General features: G+C 42.6%; 2 protein-coding genes across 7 annotated transcripts; one reads left to right on the forward strand and one right to left on the reverse strand.

The window, feature by feature from the left end:
• Nucleotides 1-354: 354 nt before the first annotated feature.
• asphd2 (aspartate beta-hydroxylase domain containing 2) lies at nucleotides 355-6,337 on the reverse strand. Of its 5 annotated transcripts, none has more exons than XM_071482241.1 (5): nucleotides 6,025-6,337; nucleotides 5,395-5,498; nucleotides 3,602-4,815; nucleotides 2,993-3,106; nucleotides 355-2,770 (listed from the first exon to the last, which is right to left on the reverse strand). In XM_071482241.1, exons 3-5 carry the CDS (start codon nucleotides 4,464-4,466, stop codon nucleotides 2,640-2,642), a joined length of 1,110 nt encoding a protein of 369 aa, XP_071338342.1. In that variant the 5' UTR covers nucleotides 4,467-4,815; nucleotides 5,395-5,498; nucleotides 6,025-6,337; the 3' UTR covers nucleotides 355-2,639. The 5 variants fall into 5 exon arrangements, with proteins under 5 accessions (XP_071338342.1, XP_071338339.1, XP_071338340.1 ...); XM_071482238.1 differs by having other exon boundaries at nucleotides 6,021-6,337; XM_071482239.1 differs by lacking the exon at nucleotides 6,025-6,337 and adding an exon at nucleotides 5,619-6,014.
• A 2,231-nt stretch (nucleotides 6,338-8,568) lies between these two features.
• On the forward strand, nucleotides 8,569-17,454 carry ggt5a (gamma-glutamyltransferase 5a). Of its 2 annotated transcripts, XM_071482243.1 has the most exons (12): nucleotides 8,569-9,072; nucleotides 9,337-9,464; nucleotides 9,557-9,652; nucleotides 11,065-11,251; nucleotides 11,362-11,522; nucleotides 11,759-11,905; nucleotides 12,114-12,226; nucleotides 13,414-13,598; nucleotides 13,701-13,792; nucleotides 15,599-15,705; nucleotides 15,888-15,998; nucleotides 16,089-17,454. In XM_071482243.1, the coding sequence occupies exons 1-12, from the start codon at nucleotides 8,906-8,908 to the stop codon at nucleotides 16,233-16,235; spliced, it is 1,641 nt and encodes a 546-aa protein (XP_071338344.1). In that variant the 5' UTR covers nucleotides 8,569-8,905; the 3' UTR covers nucleotides 16,236-17,454. The 2 variants fall into 2 exon arrangements, with proteins under 2 accessions (XP_071338344.1, XP_071338345.1); XM_071482244.1 differs by lacking the exon at nucleotides 11,759-11,905 and having other exon boundaries at nucleotides 8,773-9,072.
• Nucleotides 17,455-17,481: the final 27 nt, after the last annotated feature.

Consider the following 17,481-nt stretch of genomic DNA (forward strand, 5'->3'; position numbering starts at 1 on the left):
CATGATGTTATTATTGCCTCAGCATTTTAGTGCTGCTGGCTTCACTTCCTCCAGAGGCAATACAAGTCTGATAGGAAATAACTGCTGTGAGAAAACAGAGCAGTGACAACATCATTGCATGCCCACGCCTCCCTGTGCCACTGCTATAAAACTGCATCTGTCTGAAAATAGGCAACACAATTTACTTTGTCCCCTTGTTTTATATTGTAACGTGTATCTCCAGTAGGTTTGTGCAGAAGACTTTTTCCTTCTGAAACGGCTCATTCAGCAGTGAAATCATACAATGCGATGCGTCCATCTCTCGTTTCAGATCTGTGAAACCTGAGTAAAAGTGACACCTCTGACAACAGCTGGTTAAATAAGATACTCGACCATTTATTAAATGTACAGAAATACTGTTCAAAATCCACACAAGAATGTGTTTAAGGACAAATCCTTCATCCAAATGTAAACAAAATGGTTGCCCCATCATACACTGTATATGTAAAGCAAATGCTTTGGAAATGACAGTTTTCATCCTCTAAAGTGGATTAACAGCACTCTTAATTTGAAACCTAATTATGGGCAGCTCAATGTGAGTGTCAGTGTCACCTCATGTTGTAAACAGCTCGGAAATGATGATCATACTTTTGTAAACATTAGAATTGAATAGATGATTATCTTGAATTGCAAAGGACTAGTAAAGCTGCTGAAGATTAATTGTCACTATCCTTTAGACTGTGCACATATATCCATGAAGTGCTGTTGAAGAATTGAGGATATGGCTTTAATAACAGATACCATATGGCGCTGCCAAATTACAGAGTGATAAAATAAAAAATCATCACAGAACAACAGAGATAATACTTCATAAACATTTTACAGAATCTACAAATCGAATCTATCAAAATGATTTTCATGGTTGGCTTTTTGGAGAATGAAGTGCAATCACTTTAGCTGTAAATCAAGACAACACAATAGTTATAGCATTGATGACAATCATTTCAAAACATCTCCAACTCTTCGATTTGTGACCTCAACCCTATTTACAGAAATACAAACCTGATATCAAATACAACCAAATTACAAGAGTTTAGTAAATTTACCAAAAACACTTCATCTCCAGTGTTACAGCACAGGCCGGCTCACACAATTAGACCTAAAAATGTGCTTCTCTAACCATGTCTTGTGAAAGCAGGACAGATTTTTCAAAGGGGAGCACAATAAACTACCACACCAGCAAGAGTCGTGACAGAGACATTAGCTGCGTCTGTAAACATTCACGTCATGATGGACATTGGACCTCAGTTATCAGACCACATATGGATGAATCTGTTCGCCTCAGGGATGATAAACACAAGAGCATTTCATTCAATATATCACAACACTGTAATACTACTATCTGCCATGCATTTAGTTTATTTATCCAGTAACAGTTGCCAGTTTAGTCAGAATGTCAGAAAATCCCAACTGTGCAACCTGTAATTAACCAAGTTCAATTTAAAGAGATATCCCACGTTGGCTCATTTAATCCCTCTGTATCACTGCTTCAATGACTTAATGAGTCTATCAGAACCTAGTGCGTTGGCAGCGGCTCCTTAGCTTTAGCATCACTTTTGCTGTGATTTTAGATAAATAATAATAAATTATACAATAACTGAAAACATGACAACTTTCTGCAAGCAGGAGAGTGTCCGGTCATGCATCACAACTTAAACCATCCTAAGTTCGTCGCATATTTGAAAAAGAGGGTGTTTCAGAAATGAAAAGTGTGCAAACTCACTGACAGTCGCATCTTAGTTAGAATCCAAATTTGAATCTGAAGTGGGACTGGATGTGTCGAGGAACATGAAAAAGTTGAATGATCAAATTTCATAGCCCTTGCGGAAATGTATGTAGGTGTTACACTAAGTGTAAAAGAAAAAGCAAAACGTGTTAGATGTTAAGTGTAAAGTCATGTGTGGTCGTGTTGTGCCTCTCCTGATGCCCCCGAAAATTTTGGGCCCCATAAATACTTCCTCAAGTGACTCCAATGGAAAAGGCTGGCCTGTGGACCCATTTATACATAACAACAAGAGTGTGACACATTATTGTTTGGCTTGCTAAGAGTCATTTATCACATCTGTAGCTCTCTACCAGCAAACTGTTGAACTCTTTCAAGCAAAAACCAAAGGAAAACTCAAATGAGCTGAATCTAAGGTCTTATAAATAAGTTTGCTCCAGATTTGGTGAAAAGTTAGAAGGAAATCGGAAAGTGGAAAAAATATATTTGGTGGAATATATTTGGAGTCAGTCAAAAAAAAAAAAAAAACAACCAAAAAATAACCTAAAATATCACTGCCACGGTATTAATACACGCTAATAAAATGGCTGCATCAACAATCGTGCATCTGCTAAGTTTTACTAAGTGGAAATAAATACTTTCAACTGTGGCGGTCTTTTACTATGCAGGCAGAAACATGAACATGATAAAAGAGGCCCAATGTTTGGTCATCTGCTAAGAAGAGTTATGAGAGATACTGTACGGTACAAGCCGGAGAATATGTACACAGTGAATGTGAGAGCTGGTCTGGAGGCAGAAAAAGAGTTGCTCCCCCATCCTACAGACACTTCCCTAAAGGCCATCTGTCCCTCGCTTGGACATGGTTTCACACTCACACCTATTTCCCTTCCTTGTCCTCTAAACGGCCTGGAGTAAAAATGTAGTCCAAGGCTTGTCTCTCGGCAGCGGCCACATTGGGGTGCCAGAGATCCACCATGAAGACCACCCTGGGGCCGTCCTCTGCGCCACCTACACACACACACACACACAGAAACATAGCAGAAATATCAAGAACCCCATTTTGCCACGGTCTTGCACTGAAATCCATATCAGACCCACATTAAAAAGGCTCTACAATTTCCTGAGCAATTTCCTGATCGGATTATACAGTTTTTAGGTCAATCCTCCTTAAAGGAATAAATAAAAAAGGGGCCGAGCGCAATAAAAGATTCAATTTTAATCCCAGTTTACCCTCGTGAAAGGCCCTGTGGAGGAAGGAGTCGTCAAAAAGCAGACAGCTGCCCTCAGACCAGCACTGTGGCTCCCCACCGACTACAAGCTCACAGGAAGGGGGCACTCTGAGACCTGCAAGAGAGGAAAAAAGAAAAACCCGAGTCCATCCATGGGTCTCACTAAACACAAGGCATTTTGAAACATTTTGTGCTGCTAACCAAACTCCCAGGTGACACATCCCACACAAAATGTTCTGTTCTTACAGCATCCAGTACCATTATAGTATGCTGGTTTACAGCATCCTGCCTACACAACAATGGACGTTACTATTTATAGCCATCTCACAAGAGTCCAGATGGAATTAGAATCAAAGCTCAGGTGCAGTGAAAACAACAGAACCTTTAAGCATTTGTCCCAAAATTTCAGCCATGAGCCTCCATGACTCGAGAGGATTCAGCATCTCAGTCTAAACACTACATCAGCTGATTCCCTGAGCTGCTCCTCTTCTCTACTTAAACATGCCTATTACTGAGATCATCTGCTGTCGTGTTGAGGTCAGCACCCGGTGAGCCTCACACATCACATGGTTGAATCAGTTTCGGCTCACTCAACAGTTCACTCTCTTACCCAGGTGGCAGCGCAGCCTGACATTTGTTGGACCATAATGCTCGGTGATCAGAGCTCCAGGCGTCAGCACGGAGAAGCAGGCGTTGCCAAACACGTTGTTGGCGATGAAGGTGCGCAGCTGTCCCAACACCCTCCACGCCCGCGGACATCTCCTGACATTGAGAACCAGAGGGGTGCCTTGGTTGACCAGGTAGTAGGTCCACCACTGGCCACGGGGAGTGCTGTTGGCTTTCCACCCCGGCGGGAGGGAGGACCCGCTGCGGGCGGGAGGTTGGTGGTAGATGCTCTCAAACTCAGCCAGAAGGGCGGGGAAGCTCTGCTCCAGCAGCTCCACGTCGTGTCTCTGTACCTCCCTGGAGAAGAAAGGGGCTGAGGGTAGGTCGGGGAGGAAGAAGACCTCTGGCCGCTGGATGGTTGGTCGGCTGTTAAGGTATCGGCCTTGATCACGGACTCCTTTATGCACCCTGCCCATACCTGACCAGGTGTAGCGCTTGGCGTAATCCTGCAGGCTGTGATAGAGCCTCTGGTTCAGACTTTCCCCAGCGCTGGTACAGCGGAAACACTCTGACGACTGGCAGAAAGCAAAGCCGTTCTGCTCCTCTAGCATTGATCCATGTTTCCCTTTACCTCTGCCACGACAGTCTGAACTCATGAAGCCCCCCACCACCCCTCCAATCCGGCTGGGCCCAGCCAGATACCTCCCACGCAAGGGGCTGGAACCGTGCTCCCGGCCCACCCTGTAACAATACCACATAAACAGCAGCAGCACACACATGGCTATGGCAAAAGCACAGATCTCACACTCCCGTATAGACTGCATCCCTCCAGCCACCATCTCCCTCACACTCTCTAGTGACCACTCCATCTCGGCTCGCTGCTGGATTGCTGAATCTGACGGAGGGAAAAAAAGTGCTGATGAAAGATGAGCTAACACGTCTCCTCTCGATTTTCCTGACCGTGATTGAAAGGGGCCTTAAACCACACACAGGGTGCTAGAGAGTCTAGTGTCAAGCAGCTCTTATCGCTGCCCCTAATGTAAACAGTCTGCTGATTTGATCTGACACACTTGCTCTTCAGTCCTAACATTTCAGCACTCTGCAGCGAGGGAAGGTTTCTCCTTGCATGATGTCTGGCTGTGCGGTATTTGTGCTGCTCCCTCGCTCGCTCTCTCAGACAAATGCAGACAGACACCGCACCTCAGGGTTATCTGTTCCCTGGAAAACAAAGACAGAAGGAGAGACAGAGGGGTAAGAAGAGAGGGGGACGCTGTAACTGACATTAGAAGAGAGCTATGATTGATATTCATGCTCCAAACTCTGTTTAATGTCAGTGTGTTCGCTCATCTGATGCAGGCGTCCTGACACTTTGCTTTGTGTCTGTGGAACATACATTCCTCCTCAGAGTTTGACAGCAAATGCTCATCCTGTATGCACCATATGTAAAAACACACCTGCTGAAACTCACCCACACACTGTGGACTTCAAAATGACTGCACCCACACTGGCATGCATACACACACACACACACACACACACACAGACTCTGGAGACAATTTGAATTTCAGCTTTACACACACACACACACACACACTCCTTTACTGCACTGTGTAAAATCATGAGTCATGGGCACATCACTGCATTTAACACAAATCTTTTCTTTTTGTGTTTTTTGGCCCACCACACACACACACACACACACACACACACACACACACACACACACACACACACACACACACACGCTAAACGCGCTAAACAGTGACTTATGTAAACGTAAACAGTGTTGATACCCACCCACATTTATAATTGGCATTCATAGGTTGCTCAGCAGGAGCTGCATAAATGGATCCTCAGGGGGAGGGAGGGGGCGAGCTGTAGACTGTGTAATCGTATGCTGCCTAAGTAAAAAAAAAGACTGGATTACATGAGTATGATTATATAATGATAATGGACCAGCAGCCAAAACGCGAGGAGTGCAATGCGTCAACTGTGATCAGAACTCCACGATGCGCTCTCACCAAAAATGGTCGGGTAATCCTGCTCCAATAGATCCTCCCCTACATCCTGTCTGACAGCATTAAGACGCCCCCTCATCCCCCACGCACTCCCGCTGCCTCTAGGATGGACTGACCATCACACCCAACCATGAAGCCATGTAGACAAACACACACACATATATATGCACACACACCATGCATTATTCCTCCGATACTGCACTGTTCTCCCTGTAATCTGGCCCCTAAAGCTGCTGCCACCAGGGCCGAGCTGCCACGCCAACTGATGATCAATATATTGATGAGCAGTAACGTTCAATAAGCTACGGCAAACAAGCAGATCGCGGGAACCGAGCTCATGTTTCCCGTGGCTGGAGCTACGTGGATGTTTGGTGCGTTGATTCGTGCGCAGCTCTGCATCCATACCTACTCAACATTCATGACTGTGGCCAGTGGAGAGGAGAGGCGCACAGGTGTTTCTCCAGGCGAAGCTGCGCACCACTGCAGTGCACACGGTAGACGGTTATCACTTGCCAACATTATAGGAAAATGCACAGAAGAAGTCCTAACTGGCACCGACACCCATCGTATAACTGGGAGAGAAAAAACAAAAAAAACACGAAAGCTGTCGCACCGACGGCGTGAGCCGCTGTCTGCCTGTCTGAGGTGGACAGCAGCGTCGGACAGGCTTCAGGTCGTATTGTTGTGAATACTCAAGCTCCACCAGGGGAAGCCACCCAGCATCAAGGGGTCACATGGAATATGCTACAGTATTTCCGGGCGCACATTTCAAAATAAACGTCTCTGTGAGGACGGCGTTCAAAGCGGAGGAAGGGCCAGAAATCCCAACTCCTCCCAACTCCACACAAGGTCCTGGTGCAACAACTTCCAGTGAAAATGCAATATAGTTTTAACACTATATCCATGAAACTGGGGGGACTTGCAAGAGACGGACTGTAAAAAAACAGGATGGTAAAAATCGAACTAGAACTATGGCTCAAATTTCAAACACGCTGAATCCTACAGTTCCCTTTATGCAACTTGGTCTAATCTTCCGTCTACCATATAATATGCCCGCACCTTTCAAACCCCATGTCCATGTTATAATGGAGCTTTTCTGTCAAATGGATGTAGTTGTATTCAAAGTCTCAAAATAACCCTGCTGACATCATCAGGGTTATTTAGTCAGTCTTTCAAAAGCTCCCTCCACAGCCACGCTATAACCTACAATTGTTTTCACAGGCTCAGTGGTGGAGCTGTTGGAGAGTCCCCTGAAGTTTTTAGTAACTGTGTCACTGGGACAATGACACAGATCTGTTCTGGCGTGTGCCTACTCAGTGTTTTACATTACTGTGGATTTACCTCCAGTTTTACCTGGGATGAAAGTTGGAGGTGAATCCAACTTTGATGCCAGCTAAAGCCTAATGTCAGGTTTAAAACAGACCAGGGCTCCGCCTGTTTTGATCCAAACATTATGATTTTTATGGGGAAACCAAAGGGTGGTGTCAGACCCACCTACTCACAGTTGTCTGCAGAAAATGAAACCCCTCAGGTTCAATATCTATAGAAATCAACATCAAAACTTCAGTTTTGTTTTCATGCTAGCGCTGTAATTACTCTGCCTGTACCTGTGGGCTACAGCTGAAATACTTGGCTGATTAATTGATTAGTTGAGCAACTGAAAATCAACCTGCAACAATTTTGATAACTCTTTGTTTTAGTCATTTTTCAGGCAAAAGGATTTGATGCTTTTCATTGTCAAATATGATATTGAAGTGAATATTTTGGGATTTGGACTGATGGCTGGATAAAACAAACCATGTGAATATTCTCTGACTATTTTATAGACAAAATGATTAATCGATTAATTATGAAAATACCAGGCAGATTAACTGACAATGAAAATAATTGTTAACTGCATCACTGATTCTTTTTTTAGAAGCTTACATGGTCTTTTCTTTTAATTTGAAGGCAAAATTACCTGACATCCGGTTTTGCTCTTGTTTTCCTCGGTTGACTTGACACAGCTGAAAGCTTCCTTCTTCCGTATGTCTCATGGCTCGCCCATCGACCACTGTTTGATACGACTGCAGACAGCATTTCCCAAGATGCTTTGCAGCTTGTCAGGATTTCGTCCGCAGCGGTCATAGAGCCGCAGTTTGATGCCGATAGTACAAAATATGGCAACTTGGTGAACACCTTTTCCTAGAAGGGCCCGGTGCCCCCCTCCCAGGCTGACAGACCTTGTTTTTCCAGTCAGACCGTGTTTGCAGTCAGACTCTCGGTCTTGTTTTTAACTGGAGCGTGAAAACTGAGAGCTCGTACAGCAGCATGAGATAACAACAACAACACCGATCATCAGCCTGACATGCCCTGGCTGATCTGTGAGGAGGAGAAACTGTTTACATTTTCTCAACACCCATTAAGTTATGGCTGCCATTGTAAAAAAATAAATAAATAAGTAAAATAATTACAGTTTATTACTTACTAAAAAAATGTTTTTTTCCTATCTTAACGCAGCTTGGCTTAGCAGGAGGCAGCTCCAGGAAATCATTCTTATTCTTAACCATAAATAAGGAATTTGTAGAGTTTAAAAAAGCATTTTTTGGAAACAACAAAATCCGTAATGTAAACGTGTCGCTATAACGGCTCTGTTACAATACTCTGAATTTATTTCAGTAATCTGGAGCTTTGCTGGAAAAAAAAAAAAAAACTCCAGCCAAAATTCCCCTGAAATCTGGAGCAAGGAAATTATGTAAAAAATGTTCTCCCCGGCTAAATGACCCAGATAATTCATTTTTGGATCACACTCCTGAAAAGCATCAATAACTTGTTAGTTGTTTGCGTTTGTCAGTAGATCCAAAGACCTGGCACCGCTTTTGGCAGTGATAAGCTCTAACAGTGAGGGGGGGGGGGGTACCTTTTTGTTTTCACTTGGATAACTTACTCTGTATTTACACTTTATCTGATCGTAGACAGTGTCTACCCCGGACACCAGCCGGCTGTCTTTCTCGCAGCCAGGCAGAGCAGCATGACTGAGCGACAGGTGCGCTGCCGGGCTCCTCAGACCCAGGGCCATGGTCTGAGGTCGAAACAGGCATGACACAGCAGATGTGCCACAAGATTTGACCCCTTCTCGACAGTTTCAGGCGGAGCCACACTGTTCAGTGCACGCCCCTTCTGATGGGACAACTGGGTTTCCAGTCAGTCAGTCAGTCGGTCAGTGAAGTTGTAATGTGTCGGAGGCGCAAACCTATGAAAGTGAGATGAAACTTTAATGGTCCCGGCGGAGACATCTGACAGAATCATCCATGGCGAGGTCAAAGGCGAGGGTGTACACCTGCTGCGCGCTGGCGCTGCTCTGCGGGGTCGCTGGGGTCGTGTGTGTCGCGGTCCTGCTGAGGCGCAAGTGTCCGCCCGACGCTTTCTCCAGCGCCGCAGTGGCCGCGGACTCTGGGAAATGTTCAGAGATCGGAAGGTGAGTGAAACTTCCCTTGAACCTTTTCCTTTCCTTTATTCTAGTCGTCAGTTACGCACACAGACTGTTTCTGGGGAGCCAACTTTTGCACTTTTTTAGATGAATCTTACCAATTGAAAACGCTATGAATCACATGTTTATGCTGTTGTTTCCCTGCTCTTACTATAAGAAGATCAGTAATTGGCATTAACCCTTCACCACGGAATCAAATGAGAAGCACTGGAATACACGGACATGGTTGCAGCCTCACTTGTAATTTTCTAGGGACATCCTTCAAAGAGGGGGCTCAGCGGTAGATGGCGCCATTGCCGCGCTGCTGTGCACCTCCGTCATTAACCCTCAGAGCATGGGCATCGGGGGGGGGTCCATATTCACAGTGATGGACAGCTCAGGTAACTGACGCGCTCCTCCACCTCTCTGATGAAGCAGCTGCTTCAAGCTGTGCAAACAAAGTTCAGTGGTAACATCTCTTTCCTTTTCAAAGGAAAAGTGAGAATCATCAACTCCAGAGAGACCGTGCCGGGGAAGTTTCAGTCGGACCTGCTGAAGTCATGTCCCAAGACCTTCCAGCTGGTGTCAGGTACCGCTCTGAGACAAAGACCAGTTTCCTGATTCCATCGTGAGGAGACTTGCTTGTTTTTCTTGCTCTGGCTGTTGCGTTAGACAGATATGAGGTAACTAGGCCCCTGCATGAGGAGGAAGTAGGGATAAGCATTTACATTTGGCTCCCGGTATCAGGATCATTCCTTCTGAGGAATTCAGCATGGTTTACATCTGAAGAACCCTATTTACCATATAAGGGCACAGCGTTGAAAGACTTATGTCAGGTCTGGGAGACGCAAATGTCTGTTTCTTCTTTGACTCTGAGCCAAGACCACACACACACAGCAGTCCTTCCAGCTATTCACCCTATTGCAACACCACATGCACTTGTAGGCCTATGTATGGATACAGGAAGTATGATCTCTAACTGATAACAGGAACATTATTAGACAAGTAAAACTTTGTGTTGTGTTGAACATTAGTCAAATAAGAGCTTAAACAATATGGTCATTATCTATCAACCCACCTTTTCACTAAAGGTGGCTTTTACTTTATGGCTTTTTCTTAACTAAAGGTATTTATTGTAATTGCTTAAATTTTTATGCTCTGGATTTTATGTACTTTTATTTATTTTAACGAAATACTTTCAGTTTGTTTTGAGGTACTACATAAATAAAGTTATCATCATTATCATTATTACCTCAGTGATGAAAGAAGTACTCAGATCTGTAACTTAAGTAAAAGTACCAGTTACAAGTCATGTGAAAATAATCCATTGCAAATAAAAGTCTGGTATTAACTTGCAAAAAAGTCACGGTATTTACTGTAAACCAGAGATTACAAAGTGCAGGTTAAAGGACTAAATGAAAGCAGAAACAGCAACAACAAAAGAACAAATCTGTATAATAAACAATCAATATATATGAATTTCACACATAAACCAACCTGCATACACACATAAATACACACATGCAGACAAATTTACCAAATCTGAATAAGGTTATGAAAGAGGCTGAGCATAAAAATACATTTTTGGAAAAGCTATTTAAAAGAGGTTATTCACAAACCTTTTGATAAAAAGAAGAAATTAAGAAGAAATTAAAAAGATATTATGAGATTGTTAATAGTATTGCACAAATGTACAAAAAGCATGTTTTAGCTGTAGCCGTTTGAGATGAAGGTAATTGTAACTACTTGTTATACAGTTTGGTTTAGTTTAGTAGTTCCCAACCCAGAAATCAGGCCCTCCTGATTAATGTGGTTGGAACAAAGAAAAAAAAAATTCTCATACACAAAATTGTATTTTTATTTCTTTTATTTATATTATTTAAACTTTAATTTAGCATAAAATGGAAAAATTCTTGTTAAAGTAACTCAAAATCGTGGAAAACAGAACTTCATTAAACGTACCTATGAGCTATCTGTCTATCAATGCATCCATCCATCCAGGTAGCCAGTGGATTGGGGTCCCTGGGGAAATTCGGGGTTATGAGCAGGCTCACAGGCTTTATGGGAAGTTGCCATGGGCCACTCTCTTCCAGCCGGCCATCCAGTTGGCCAGAGAAGGATTTCCTATTCCTCAAATCCAAGGTCGATACCTACTATACATTGATACGAACCAGACCCAGCCACTGAGGTAGGAAAGAGACAACACAGAAACTTTACACGATGAGCAAAAAAAAAAAAAAAAAAAATCAACTACTTTCTACATCTGAGTGATACTTTCTCACTGCATTTGTCCTTTAGGAAGTTGTATTCAGATGAGGATGGGAACCTGCTGAAGACTGGTGATATAGTGAAGTTTGAGAAACTGGCCGACACTTTTGAGATGATTGCAAATCACGGGGCAGATGCCTTCTACACCGGAAAAATAGCAGAGGATTTAATCCGTGACATAGAGGAGGCAGGTATTGTGAGACGGGTTTCATCATACTCTCTTTCCCAGCTATTTTCTATCTCTGCCTGGCACAATGATCTAATTACAAATGAACAAATCAATTGGGTCTGTAAAGCACTGCAGTGATCACTCACAGACTGCAGTGTGAGCTGCCTGGATCCATTGAAAGTCTTGATTATGTGGAGCTCAGATGTGTTTTCTTCAGTTTTGCTGAGCAGGACCGTTTGTTTCAATGTCTCTGCTCAGGAGGAACACTCACGGTGCAGGACCTGGAGTCATACAGAGTTACAGTGACTGATGCGTGGGCTGTTCCTTTGGGAGAGTACCAGATGTACATACCTCCACCCCCTGCAGGCGGGGTCATCCTCAGCCTCGTCCTTAACATCTTGAAAGGTTCCTGCTATAGCACAGACTGTAGATCTGCTGCTCATTCGCTCTCTCATATCACAGAATGAAGCTTGGTGGCCGTGTTCATGTGTTGCATTTACGAGGAGACTGGTGATGTGATTATGACTTTCTTTGTTTGCCAGAAAGGGAAGTGGGATCCACCTAAGTTTAACAGACAGGCAAAGAAACACAACCAATATTTTTTTATTTACAGGATATGGCCTGAACTCAGCATCTCTGACGGGTGAACAGAAGACTCTGGCTTATCACCGCTATGTTGAAGCTTTGAAGTTTGCCAATGGATTGAAGAAACACATCGATCCAGAGGTCAACTCAGAAGAAATGAGAATCCCAAAATTATCCCATGATCATTTATGCACATTGTCACACATGCTATTGCTGAATACGTCAACATAATTAAACAGGAAAGTTTAGTTATGGCCCATAACCAGTGGTAGATGAAGTATTTAGAGCCTTTATTTAAGTGACAGTGGCAGCACTCCAGTGTAAAAGTCCTGCTTTCAAAATGTTACCAAAGTAAAAGTACGGAAGTCTTGTCTTTGTGAAATGTACTGAAAATATCACAAGTAAATCTGCTTGTGTAGCTGGAGCTCATTTCATTTACTTTATAAACTGTTAGGAGGTTTGATCTATAAGAACACATGATATTTTATTTGTTCGTCGTATGCTTTGTTCAGAAATATCTCTGAATCTGCAAAGTCGCTAATGCTCCCCAATAAATGTTCAGTGTCTCCCTCTGAAGTAAAAGTATAAAGCTGCATAAAATGGGAAGACTCAGGGGAAGCACAACTACCTCAAAATCATGCTCAGGCACAGCACTTCAGTAACTGCTTTTAGTCACTTCCCACTGCTGCTAATAGCAATCAGAGAACTATATTTAGTGTTTAATCCTCAGTCCCAGTGCAGCAGACCCTGAACCCGTCGACTGGCGTATCTCAGTGTCAGTCAACACATCGACAGTCCTTGTGAGCAAAATGAGCAAACACGCTTGGTTGTAATCCCTCTTTGTGTCGTTATGGTGATCAAAGAGACACAAGTGCATCATGTTAGGTTGCGTGTCACTCTCCTGGAGTGGGGGAACATACGGGTGTTGACCCATTTATTAGGTTTGAAAAGTCCGTGACATGAGTCGCGGTAACTTTGAGCAGTGGCTTGTTGTTGCATCAGTTTCTCTTTTTTGTTATTAATTGGTTGTGGTGCTGTTTCAAGGACATGGTCAAAACCTCGCAGATTTCTCTGGTTAGTCACACTACTGCTCTCTTCTCTTAAATTTTCTATTGGTTTGGTTATTTTGAAAAAGGAACAGGTGCAATGTTTGAATCAAATAGAGTTTGACAAGTACAAAAACTAGGACTCAGAATTGGCATCAGTTCTCTCTCAAATTTAGTTCTGGAAAGACTGAACATGAATGGAACAATTTATAATTTTACCTGTGAAATTTGTGTTAGTTTTTTGAGATGTGTGTGTTTTTAAATGTTCCATACTTCTTGTAGACGGCAAGGAAATTCACAGAGGACAGCTTCGCCGACCACATACGGAGCTTGATCAGCAGCGACACGGCTCATGATCCCCAGTACTACAACATCACCCCGTATCTGGACAGCATGGGCACCACGCACGTGTCTGTGCTGGCTGAGGATGGATCTGCTGTGTCTGTCACCAGCACCATCAACCACATGTCAGTATCTGAAAAGCATGAGAAACCAACCATCCAATATTACTGCTGGTTTGAAGTGTCATAGTGTCACGATCTAGTTCATTTAACGTATTTCCTTCACAGATTTGGCTCCAAGGTCTTCTCTCCGAGAACTGGGGTCATCCTCAACAACGAGCTGTCCGACTTCTGTGGAAGAGTCGACAACATCTCTCCTGGTAACCACACCAGCATGACTTTCATTTAACAATCGTTAAATACAAGTAACACAGTAGTAACACAGGCACAGGTCTGTGTTGTTTTATAGTCATACATACATAAAAACTCTCATTCTTAGTTATTCCAAAGTTATCCAATGAGCAGCTCCATGGGTTAAATGTCCTCATTATATGTTCTTTAACAGTATAATCTGCTGGAGGGGCGAGTACCTGTTATACTGCAACCCCAGAATTTGCAGTAGATATTGTTCATTGTGTTGATAACAAACAGAGATCCCTGTATAACGTAACTTCTTATGACACATTTACTGTTGTATTTGGGCTCTGAGACTAGTTTACGTTTACATCCCTGTTTATCCAGTATCATTTATAAAATATAAACCATTTGTGTGAAATTTTGTCATAATTGCTGTGTGAAGTCTTGAGTTATGGCTAAAAAGTGTTTTGTGCAGTCACAGGGACCTTGACCTTTGACCTTTGACCACCAAAATCGAATCAGTTCATCCTTGAGTTCAAATGAATCTTTGTGCCAAAATTGAAGAAGTACTGTCCAGTGCTGAAATCCTTTGTTAGGCAGCACCACCCTCCCATATCCAAAGTAAGTCTATTTGGATGTCAGTGGATGTCTAACAAGGAGTCAGCCCTCTCTATGATCTGACTGACCCCAAACATAAGTAACATAAGTTATATGAACATATTAGAAATTGGAACAACTCCATATATTAACATATATATGTCTAGCCCATAAAAATATGTATGTTTTTGTATGTATACTTATAATGTAGACATGTGTCATGTAAATATACATCCATCCCATAGCCTGTCAATATATGTTCATTTTATGTACAGACGGGTCCACAAACATACATAAGCATATCGAATTTTCATATGTATGTTGTTGATAATAAACTTGCATATATAAATTAAATATATATCATTAACATATATGGTCACAACATGTTATAAAAATTCATTATATAGATGTTTTTAATATATGTTCATTTACAATTTTTACTGTGGGTATTTCATAAATGTTATAAACTTTTATCTTAATTTATCATATTCATATGCAGAGGATGTATATATGTGATAATAACATAGCCCCTTATTGGTGACATATATGGCAACATCACTCTTGTTATAGGGACATACTGTATATGTCATATATTATATTTCTATACAAGACTTGGAAACCAAAAAGGAATATACAGTAAGTGTTTCCTCACTTGGAGTAATAACAATGCTTAATGGTAATCTCTTTTGTGTTTTATTTTATTTTCTTAACTAGGTCAGAAGAGTACAAGTAAGATTGGTTGATTTTGCACATACAGCATAACTGTGGGGTCTGTGTTTACCAGCTGTTTGTTCCTAACGTCATGTGAACACAGAAATAGTGGAGGTTTCCACCGCAGTTGTTCAAAGATGATGGAGAAACACTCCATCAGCAATCTGCATTAATGTGGCTAAATTTTAGAAACGCAGTTTATACGAAATAAAGTCTTAGTAGGCTTGTCTAGATTTTTATGAAAAGTATGCAGCATATACAGAGGAGATGATGATTATTATAGAGAGGGTGAAACATCGATGAAGCCTCAGTATTCACTGCTGTCAGGTGTCAGCTGTTGAACAAAGGTAAAGTCGCATGTGAGGGTTGAATAAACGCCCTTCACCCTCTGATGCACGTCTGTTTTTCAAAGGGACTCTGCTGATTGCATTTATAATCATTTTCTTCTTGTTCCTCTCACACTGATGAGTCTGAATTGTAGCCGTCTGTCCTGTCAGTCACGCCGTTTGTTGTGTTCGCAGGGGAGCAGCCTCCCTCCTCCATGGCCCCCACTGTGCTAAAGTCTCAATCAAAGACACTGGTGATTGGATCGACTGGTGGGAGCATGATCACGACTGGGATTGCCTCGGTAACGTGTCCATGGCAATCACACTAAGTGCCATTAAGATAAATTGCTGCAGACTAATGCCCCTTACTGTTGTCATAGCAAGAGCTGTCTTCACGAGTGTCTTCACCGTGTCCATAATCCATTCTGTAATCATCACTTTCCCATCTGGTAGATTACAGTGCATTGTTCTGCCTCTCCCCTAGACACTCATGAACCACCTTTGGTTTGGAAAGAGCCTTAAGGAGGCGATAGCGGCTCCGGTTGTTTTTGTCGACTCTCAAAATGCATTGAAGTTTGAACCCAACTTTGACAAGGTAAAACATTCACTGCATTTGACTAATAGAGCAACACAACACACTGTTTTTGTTCCACCTGAGTCTCCCTCTCCTCTTTTCCCCCCGCAGAATGTAATTGAAGCTCTTAAAGCTTTGGGACACAATCAACAAACTGCAAAAAATTTCTACAACGTGGTCAACGCTGTAGAGAAGGAGGACGGCTGTATCTGTGCAGTGTCTGATGCCAGGAAGCTGGGCCAAGCAGCCGGTTACTGAGGCCGAGGGTCCGCGGCGCTGGTTATGCAGAATGGCCTGAAGGTTACAGAGACCTTCGACAAGCTGCAGCAGGTGGTGTTTGTCCTGCTGGAAAATCATTGTACAAGGCACTGAATAACAGGCGCCATCAGCTGAACACTAACAGCAACATGTAGCAGTTAAACATGTGGCCTCTGACTTTCTACTGTGCAAAGAAGAAACTACGGCTCTTTTCTGTGATTGTATCGAACTCCTGTGACTCTTCTTGTTTTTTAACTCTTGCCATTTCCGACAGCACTGATCAGTTCAGTACTGATCAGTTCATTCATTCCATCCATCATATTGTGACTTGATAGTACAGTCGTGATAATATTTAAGACATACATAGCAGGCTATTTTAGATTAGTTTCATTAGAGGGCTTTGAGTCACATGACTTGATTTAAATCAGACTAAAACTGAAGAATGACTCAACTTGACTTTCACTTGGTGTTCATGACTTGAGGCTTTTTTTTCTCCAGACATTGAGAAGTCACATTTTATTTTTGAAACATTACTGTGTGATAATTGGGTGACAACCTACTGGGACGTGGCAGACTAGCCAAGGCCGACGCAGCTATGATGAGGAGGGGCTGCGTCCAAAAACACTAAAGGTTGGATTGCAGCAGGGAAGAGAAGAGAGCACAACTCAGGTTGCACATAGAGATGTATAGAGAGTAATAACTAGAATGGCACTCATTAGAGCACATACATACGCCAAGGCCAAACAATCCTACACATTTAAGAAAGTGATAAAAAACATTTCTGGATCTGCCTGTGGGAAATATTTCTTATCTAAAAGCTGTGTTTTAATCATGATGGAGTGTCCTGCTTGTTTTATCAAAGACGTCAGTGAATCAGTTTTAAAGAAGGGACAGTGCCCTGCCTATGCTATCAAGAATGATTGTGGGTCGCTTTCAAGGATACTCAGTGTGAGTGACGCTCTATATTTTTGAGAAAGGGGGAAGACGGAGTCACTGTTGTAAATCAGCCAAGATTCAAAACTCCTGATCTTCAGAAACTGTGGTGTCTATATTCAACAGTTTGGCATTATGATAAGGGGGCACCGAGAGAGTGTCCACAGAGTGAGCAAGCATATAAAAGTTGATGCACAAAAGAGACAACTCAAGTTCACTCCTGCAGCTGAGCTTGGTTTTCTTGCTATGTTTTGAATTTTTGCAATAAAGCCTTCATCACATTGAACTCAGAAGACTGTTTGTGTTTTAATTG

The sequence above is a fragment of the Trachinotus anak genome, unplaced genomic scaffold, assembly GCF_046630095.1.
Source record: "Trachinotus anak isolate AG129_WGS33_773 ecotype Australia unplaced genomic scaffold, CSIRO_AGI_Tana_v1 ptg000008l, whole genome shotgun sequence".
Classification (NCBI taxonomy): domain Eukaryota; kingdom Metazoa; phylum Chordata; class Actinopteri; order Carangiformes; family Carangidae; genus Trachinotus; species Trachinotus anak.